The following is a 9797-nucleotide window of genomic DNA, read 5'->3' as shown; positions in this document are numbered from 1 at the left end:
TTCTCTGTTTGTATTTTGTATGATATCTCTTCCATATTTTTCTATTTCTTCCTTTATTTGAATAGTCCACCATGGTGTCAATTTTAGTTGCTAGTTAGAAGATGTTTATAATTTGAAAGGCTAACCCACTACTAACTGTTGGTTAGGTTAGGTTAGGTTCGTTTCAAATTCTACGTGCATTTTTATTAATGTTTTACTTTTTGTTCTTATACGGGCAGATGAGTTGTGTCTCATGGTTAAGTAGTATTAAAAATATGAAACATTCTCAAGAATGTGGCTGAAACCTAAAATCGGCACTGAGTGAATCATTTTTGAATCAATTTACGAAGTGGGTGGATTTCTACATCAGCAGATAATTATGTTTTGTTTGTAGGATACAAAATTATATACAAAATACTCTTATACCATCAATGCAATCACCGCAATGGTATGACAGATATATCGCAAAAGATCCTGGTAGTTTGACAGATAATTCTAATAAATATATAGGCATAGCTAGACTTAGACAAAAACGAGCAGATAACATAAGTTGCACAATACCATCGTCCATGAAATTTGCAACCAACTCCTGCGTGTCGCCCTTTTCGACTGGTCCGGAATATAGAACTTTCAGTCAAAAGTGGGGGCATGTATCAGGGCTAGATGGTTTTTCTAGATTGGAATTTATTTGGGATTATCAAAATGTTTTGAAAACTGGAACTTTGGGGTATACAGGTAATATACTTCTAGTTTTAAGTTACCTTCTCTTCGCTCCTTTATTCTAAATACGAATGCTCCCCTTTAATATACTCCCTTTTCCATTTATCGAAGCAGTGGAAGTCTTCTTTGGTGAGCGCTTCCATTGACTCAAATCGGGTCCCTTTCAAAGCAGATCTTTTTGTAACCTTCAAAGGAAATCTGAGCAGACCCGTTAACGTAAGAGCTTTTGATCGGGAGTCCGATTTTTTGACACCAACTTCGGACAGACTTTTGCTATGTGTAATTCCTCGTGTAAAACCGTTTAACCTCTGCAATCATCCGGATGCTCATTCGCACAATTTCATTGATTTTGGTCACTGTTTCCGGAGTTGAGGCAGCCGCAGGGCGACCTGGGCGATGGTCATCTTCAGTGCTCTCTCGTTCCTCATTAAAGTGCTTACACCACTCAAAAATACTGTACGAGATAGAGAATTGTCCCCAAAAGCTTCTTACAACAATTTATATCACTCAGTCGAGGTTTTTTTTTTACTTAACGAGATATTTGTCACGTGCTTAGACAAGATATTCAGATACCCAACGCACTACTCGTTTTTTACTCCACCCGTCTAGGCCGCCTTCTAGGCGCACAGTCTCGTTATTTAATAACCAGACTTCGTATAACCCAGATGGATGAAATTTTTCTATAATAACCCATTGAGGTTTTCTCTCTTCTTCAATAGTTGTTTTCAAATGTAATAATTCCATTCTATAGACTTCAGCGCCTCTAGGAGACTAATAGGAGGGCTGACGAAAGGCAACAACAACAGTTGATTTCTTACAGTATATTTAAGGATTTCTGAGGTTTGGGAAAGACTTCAAGATCACCAAAACTCCTGGAAATGAATATATAAACAATTATTTACTGTATTCTCACTGGTCTATATAACTCAGATGATTCAAACAGATTGTGGAGATGACCAGGCGAGCAATTTGCTCGATGTACCATTCGTGAATCACTGATTTTTTGAAAGGAGATCAGCAACACTTTGCTTTCCACGATTCTTGAGACTTTTGAGTTTCGGATCCCACAAACATGGTTCTGTTTGTAGAATCTCGAGAAACGCAATTAATTTCTAGTTACTTCACTACATAGCCATAGTACGTATTTCAACGACAAACACGTGCGATCCCGTCGCACTTACGGCGCACACTGATAATACGTAGTGTGGCCGCTTTTTGTTACTGGTCGCGGGGCGACAAAAAGGCGACGTTTTCTAAAAGCACGTTGTTGAATGTGCGCTTTTATGCAGTGCATTTATTATCGTTTGTTGTTGTATTTTGAACAGTCAGTTTGCAGAGTTGTGTTGATGTGTGAAGAATTACCATGGAAAATCTGGACGTTGAATTTTTTAATGACGCAATAAAATAAAAAACATGTTTGTGGGATTCATCATCAGCAGATTACAAAAACAGGCAATTGAAAAGAGATGCGTGGAAGGAAATTATCGAAATCATTATTCACGAATTCAGTAAAAAAACTGAAAAAGAAAAGCGGGAAATTGGTAAATATGTATGTAAGCATGGTCTCTTCTTTGTACTTACCTCAACGTCATAAAAGTGCTTTTTAGCTTTTCACATAGCTCATCAAATGAGCCTGTCGGCATACGGTAATAATTGAAGAATTTCTCTCTCTATCGAGCCTTAATTCTGCAACAGTTGAAACTGATCAAATTTGAAAGCGGCACGTGACAAGAAACGCTTGGATATTGTTTCATAAAATAACTCTTGTCGCCCCACGACAAGCGACAAAAAACGTGTGCATAAAAGAGGCCTAATACCGTTGTTAAATTATCGTGGCGTAGTCGTGGCTACACCTACGTAACTACACCTCATGTAACTGTAGTTATGATGTCACCAAAAAGCATATTCATAGTGATTTTGTAGCAGGCTAGCGGACACCAAAAGCTGGAAACTCATATTGTGATTATACATCTGTTTAACAATCAGGGAAAACTAATAAAAGGATGACGTTTATTTGTGATTTCAGAAAGGCTTTGATTGAATTGGTCTTGAGAAAACGTGAAAAAAATCAAAGGTATATAACAAGTTGTTAGGAATGCGAAAGACCAAGTACGGTTCAAAACGATGTGGAGTATGCTTAGAGCACGTTAATTGTTTGTCAAAATTATAGAGATTTGCATTAACTAGAACCTTAAGAAGACTAGTTAGGTTTAATGATGCTTAATTCAATTTTCGCACTAAATTTGTTAAAATGAGTAAATACAATATTTAGATCTAAAAAGTAGCCTTTTAAGTAAATTGGACAATCAGTGAGCAGAAATAGAACAATTATCTGACAAGGTTATAACCAATATCTTTTGATGAATAACAATTAACAATAACTGTCACTATATATTATTGGACCAAATGAAGAAGAAATAGTATATGTAGAAGAGAGAATTCTTTTTTTGTAAACCAGTGCACCATGTCACTAAGAAAATGATCAAATTAAGTGAATTGAGCTTCAAATTGATTCCTCCACCACCATATTGTCCAAATTTTCTACGGGGGAATACTAGCTGTTTTTAGACCCACAAAAAATGCTCCAACGGAAAAAATATCAATCAAATAATAAAGTCATCGCTAAATTAACATCCCTGGTTGAGTCAAAAGAAAAATTGCTCTAGAAAAAAATAGATAGAAAGGTTATGTCAAATTAGAATATAAATATCTTGAAATATAACGAAATTTAGATAAAAACTATACCCGAGGCATATTGGCTGATGTTATATCATTATATTTAAGTTAAATTGCTTTCAATTTTAGGTAAATTCGCTAGTTACTCAGGTGGAGGCTATGTAGCTCCTTTAGGAAGAACAATGAGAAATTCGTACATAAATTTCAGATTTTATAAAAGAAATGTTTGGATAGATGAACGGACTAGATGTTTATTTATTGAATTCCTCACCTATAGCGCAAACTCGAATTTATTTAATAACGTAAAAATAATATTTGAAATAAGCCCGAGCGGTTATATCCTTCCTAATTACCGAGTGAGTATTAAAATTCCAGAAACTTTTTTCTTGACAATGAATAGATACACATAGCAGTATGCTTTTGAGTTTTTTCTTTCCTTTGTACTAATTCGTCAATATACCCTTCAGCGGCCTTTAATGGATTCGAACCGCCATGTTTCTTTAATCATCAAGTATTAAATTAAATTGTAGATCTTTCTACACGTAAATAAGTTAACATGATCAATTTGAAGAAAATTAGCTACGAATGATTTTTATAGTTCTTCCAATATCAATTGCAGAAGACAGTTATGCGAATACAAAATTAAGAAATAAAAAATAATGTTTACTCCCCGTATAAAATTCGGTAAACATTTAACAAATCGTCGGTGCACATGGACTTACCATCTCCACTGTTTAACAATGAAAACATCGAAATATTCCTGCCAGAAAGTCTACAATAAGCAGCGGCGTAACAAGGTGGGATTAATTTAATTCATAAATTTCTTTAAATAAATAGAAAAATGGCGTTCTTTAGACTATGAGCAAATTAAGACAATGAAATTGCACAGTGTAGTGAGAATAAAGAATTTAATAATAATGATTTAGATATAAAAAGTTATTTTAAATGTATTCGAATGTTTAAAAAAAGGAAAATATTCAGAAATCTGATAATGCAATCATCATCAAGAATTGCTGAATTAACTAGAGAAAGAAAGAGAAAGAAAAACTGCAATCAGTTGACGAAAGCTACTCAAGATTTTAGAAGTAGGACAATTAGACCTTAGAAGTAATACACCAAAAGATAGCAGATTATCCAGAATACAATTATACCAATTTAGAAACAACATTGCGTCAAGTTTTGTCAGCATGTGGCTTAACACAAAAAACTGAATAAACGGTTAGCAATAACGGAATCGTCAATGATATACCGAAGTTCTAATGGACGAATGGGCTACAAATAGGGCTCAGTTCACGTCTAGTACCCTGTATAAACCAAACTCCCTTACAGTCCAGCCTAAAATTAGGTTATCGTGTATTACATTAAGCACAGTTAAAAGAATGGGAGTATCAGGTACAGAAGTTACTTCTAGGCGTAATAATTTTGTAGAAAACTTATTTCATCCCGATCTACGCATTCGTAGTTACTGCAGTCAGCGGGAATTAAGTGCGTGATGTATAAAATAAAAAAACAAAATAAGAGGAACCAATGTTTTTAAAAGTATAATACCTTCAAATAAATTCATTCATTTCTTGAATACAGCGTTGGATTAAGGAGTAGTGGAACTAAAATAGACTAGGGGCCCACTTCAGACTAAAAAAGGAATCAAAATCAACTTAAACTTTTTGAAATTTAATATATTAGTTGCAAATTAAATATAAATTTTAAGAAAAAATGAACTAAATTTGTGGAAAAAATTCTATGGATCCAATAGTGCCCCTACCTGCACGAGACCTGGGACTCTAGCCCCCCTTAGACACTCCCTAAATCCGACGCTTGAATATATCGATTGTAACAGCTCGTCTATTCACGTTTTAAAATTTAATATTCAGTTGTAGCAAGTTAACGAGGTATAATAATGATTTTTTTTTCTAATTTCAATTTATAATGATTCGATTACGTTTTAACGATAAAATATACATATTTTTAAGAGTAATTATAAAAATAATAAATTTATAAAATGAGGTAACTACGCCTATGGTAGATCAAACAAAATCGGCGACAAGGGTTTTTATGATCTGCAGTTGATATTGAAAGAACTATACCCACAAACTGATTGATAGATTTTGAATTTTGATATGCAAAAAACGAGGCGAGGTTCAGCGATTTTTAGCTCTTGTAGAACGATCAGATATCGGTAGAAATTATCTCAATATTGAATACAACATTGTTATATACGAGGATGTATTAATATCTAGTTAGCCTAGACCAGTTCCATGCATAAACAAAAATTGCGTTACCATAGCGACGAACAATAACTTATTAGAAGTGTCAGTGTAAAGTTTGACGTCATAAAAGTAAACCAGAGTTACGCAATAAAGTATCGAGCCATCATCAAGTACCTGTATGATTTTATGAGACCGTCGAATTGGGCTCTAAAACGGATATCTGAAGCACTGAATACCTATAATACCAATACCTATACCTAAAAAGTTTCGTGTCCAAAAATCTGCTGGAAAAGTTCTTGCTCCAGTTTTTTGGGATTGCCATGGAGTAATCGTGATTGATTTTTTGAATAAGGATAGAACAATAACTTTTCCATAAATCTCATGTTGCTATGCAAAAAGTTCGTGATTTAGGATTCGAATTACTAGAACACCCCCTTATTCACCAGATTTGGCTCCGTCCGACTATCATCTCTTTTCTCAACTGAAAAGAAGTTTAAAAGGTCGTAAATTTTCTTCCAACGAGGCGGTAATAAAAGCTGTGGAGGTCTGGTTTGCAGAGCAAGAAGAAAAATTTTTTTGTAAGGTCTATAGACGTTGCAGGTTCGCTGTAATAAATGTATCCAATTAAGAGGAGAATCGCTGGATTAGTTCACTAATAAATTCATTTATCACTTCTGATTCATTTAATGCCTAGACGTGTCATTCTTAATGAAAGATGCTGAATGAAAGACAGAAATGAATAAAAAGTGAACCGTCTGATATGACCTTCAGAATAATAATTTTTTATATTCTTTTTTTAAAAGCATTGTTTATTACCACTTTGTGCAACCAATATTTTTCAAATTGCTTCACAGGGGTACATTTCATTTGGTAGAAAAATAAATGAAACATTTTATTTGTGAAATCTTTCCTTGGACCAAATCAAGCAATAATAATATCAATCTCTTATCGTTATAGCATTGTGTAGTTTGTATACAATAACAGTTAGTAAATACGAGGATAAATTGAAAAATTATTAGCCTACTATAGAACCAAAAAAAATTTCAATGTCAAAATATTTTATTACTCAACATATTCTCCTCTTAATTGGATACATTTATTACAGCGAACCTGCAACGTCTCTAGACCTTGCAAAAAAATTTTTCTTCTTGCTCTGCAAACCACACCTCCACAGCTTTTAGTACCTCCTCGTTGGAAGAAAATTTACGACCTTTAAAACGATTGTTGCTTTGCTTCTGGATGGTAGAAATGTACCCAAGTCTCATCTATAGTAAAACGAACGCGATGCTTCTACCCTTGCACGCTTTTGGTCAACATTCAAACATTTGGGGATCCATTTTGCAGCAATTTTTATCATGTCCAAATTGACTTGAACTACGAGTAAAGTACATTGAAGAACACATTCTAAATATTATTATCTTTATTCTACGTAAAGTTTTTGTGATAAATAAAAATTTCACATTTTAATAAATGTTCTCAGTTATGATTGCACCAAATTTCAAAAACTTTATATTACTGAGCAGAGGACTAAAATCTCATATTTAAGAGGTGGCTAATAGTTTCACACTATTAATTGTCAATTTAAGAATAAAAATCAATCTGATTAAGGTTTTTTTCACATAGTACATAATTAAATTAATTAATCAGATAATTAAATGAAATATTTTGATTTTTTTAGGCTCAAACTGCCAAGTTGTTGCTGGTGGGAGAAGAATCGAATGCGTTCACGTTGATAGTATTAATCTTTTTTTCATTAATAGTGATATCACTGAGTATAAGATCGATAAACGATATAAGAAAAAAGAAGGCAATCGTTTTTAAAGATTTTTGGCGCTTAGTTGACATCGTGTTAATAACTATGACTCTAATTTGTCTTTTTTTATACCTTAAAAGAAGCCATGAAGTAGGAGAGTTTCTAAACAGAGTTAAACAAGCTAAACATAATAAGTTCATCAACTATTTTTATTTGTTTTACGCGGAATCTGCTCTAACAACCTTAGCTGCTATTTTAGTATTTTTAGCCACATTCAGGCTATGGAAACTTCTTAGATTTATGGTTATCATTAAGGTTGTGGAAAAAACTTTGGATATTGCTGCTAAATTTCTATTATGTCTATTTATTTTACATCTTCATTTATTACTAATATTTGCATCAGCTGGGTATTTGTTATTCGGAAACCAATATTACTCATTTGATTCTTTTTCAAATTCATTCATGAATTTAGTATTAATTTCATTGGGATTTCACAGTTTCGATTTTGAATCCGCTGCTTCAACTTTATTTCTCTTGTTTTATTGCTCGTACATGATCATGAGTATAATTTTTTTAACAGTTTATATAACTCTGATAACAATATACTACGGGGAAGCCCAACGTTTATACTCTGACCAACAAGAGTACAATGTTTTAAATTACGTAAAAGGGCAGTGCTATTATTATAAAGAGCTGGCGAAAGTTAAATTTAGAAAATGTCGATTGAAAGGTGGCCAAGATGAGAATTGGGAACGAAAGAAGCACGTTTTTCCTAAATCTGATGAACATAGATACGCTAAATGTTTGACATTGGAAAAATGTAAACTTAGAGCGATGAGGCAAATAGCTTTAGATTGTTTAAGAAATTTTAAACCTAAAGCGAAGTTTACTGAAGAAGACGCGGAGCTAATTAAAGGGACTATTGTTCAAATGTTCAAAACTTGTAATGATGAAAGCAAAGCCATTTTCTTTTTGAGTAACTTGGTGGGATGGAAAACTAAATTGATCGATGATGAAAAATTCTTAAAAATGGAAAACATATTGAACATATTGTTGGATTCACGCCCCAAAATAGATGAAAGCAATGTTTATGAAACTGTTATAAATAATAATGATATTTTATTGAAGAGAATTGAGAAAAATCTCAAAATTGTTTCTAATGGTTTAAACTGTATTGTTTTGGATGATTAATAAAATGTTGTTAACTAATTACTTTTTAATATTTTTCTAGAAAATGAAAATAATTAGAAATATTTGAATAAAGATAACCAATGTTAAATTGTAATCTTATTGTTCGGCCTTGAGTGTATTCTTTTCCACATAAAATATTTATAAGACATACTCAGACGGGGTGAACAATTAACACGTTGAGCCCCAAACCAAAATTGATAAAGCCTGGGCCCAACTTTTTTCAGCTTTTTACACTTCATATGCATACTAGGAATAATGAATTATATCGAAATTCCATGCAAAACCTTTTGTATTAGAATTATTAGATCTACTGAACAAAAATAGTACAGTCAATATTCCATATTTGAAATTGAGATCAAAATATTTGTTTAACAAAAAGTATTGATTTAGAACAAATGAACTTTTTTAGGAAAGTTTTCATGAAATTTCAACATTATATTCAGTACAAAGATTTGTGATAAACATATACCCACAACTATTTCATTGAAACCAAAGTAATATAAAATTTGGAACTGCTTTTGGCAAGCAATACACATATCCCAACACTGAATCTATGACTAGAAGCATTTCTGAAAGTCCTCCGTCGAAGCATTCTCAATGCCAGGCTCCAAAACGTACAAGCCATAAATCGCATGATGTTAAATCTGATATCTAGAGGCCGAAAAATAGCGAATCAAAAGCGACTTGTTGTACGGCGCATTGAAGACGAACCAGATGGCTCATTTTTCGAGTCTCTTAGCACATGGCCTCGCAAACGTTCTAGTAAAATTATGAGTTTACAGTTGTTCTTCTTGAAACAAACTCTTATGCCCCTCTAAAGACCGAAGAAAACAATGACTATAACTTTGATGTTCAACTTCGATTGATGGGCCTTTTGTGGGCGCGGTTTATCACTGGTTTTTCATTGAAACTAAATTTTCATGTTCAGTAACAAATTTCATAGTGAAATCCGAATCTATATAGAAATGTTCTATGAGACACTTTTAACTTTTTATTTACAATAAACGACTTATAATTTCTACAGAAAATAACTTTACGGACAAATCAATATTTTAACAATGAACAATAACAAAACAATGAATGAACTCGAATTTAATGCAATGAACTTGATGCGTATTTTGGAATCCGCTGACTATGTGAATTTTGTTTATTGCACTTTGGAATTCACTGGTCGTGTGGCAGTGTCGGGGACCTTTCACATTTCTGTATAAAAACAATATTTATCATAATTAAAATAGACTATACCAACCACAGGATTGCAAGCCGCGTGA

At 33.0% G+C, this 9797-nt stretch overlaps 1 protein-coding gene across 1 annotated transcript; it reads left to right on the top strand.

Annotated features, from left to right (window-relative positions):
- The first annotated feature begins 399 nt into the window (after positions 1 to 399).
- On the top strand, positions 400 to 9797 carry LOC130446860 (polycystin-2-like). The gene is made up of 5 exons (XM_056783367.1): positions 400 to 714; positions 3505 to 3731; positions 7261 to 7693; positions 7916 to 8421; positions 9765 to 9797. Exons 1-5 carry the CDS (start codon positions 411 to 413, stop codon positions 9795 to 9797), a joined length of 1503 nt encoding a protein of 500 aa, XP_056639345.1. The 5' UTR covers positions 400 to 410.

Source organism: Diorhabda sublineata, chromosome 7 (assembly GCF_026230105.1).
Source record: "Diorhabda sublineata isolate icDioSubl1.1 chromosome 7, icDioSubl1.1, whole genome shotgun sequence".
NCBI lineage: Eukaryota > Metazoa > Arthropoda > Insecta > Coleoptera > Chrysomelidae > Diorhabda > Diorhabda sublineata.
Note: the sequence above shows the minus strand (reverse complement) of the source record. Positions and strands in the feature narration are given on the sequence as shown.

Excerpts from the sequence above, each read along its gene's own strand:
- LOC130446860 (XM_056783367.1), top strand. The coding sequence starts at position 411 with ATGCAATCACCGCAATGGTATGACAGATATATCGCAAAAGATCCTGGT. Across the intron at positions 715-3,504 it reads TGGAACTTTGGGGTATACAG|GTAAATTCGCTAGTTACTCA; the intron begins GTAATATACTTC and ends TTTCAATTTTAG. Across the intron at positions 8,422-9,764 it reads CCAAAATAGATGAAAGCAAT|ACTATACCAACCACAGGATT; the intron begins GTTTATGAAACT and ends TAATTAAAATAG.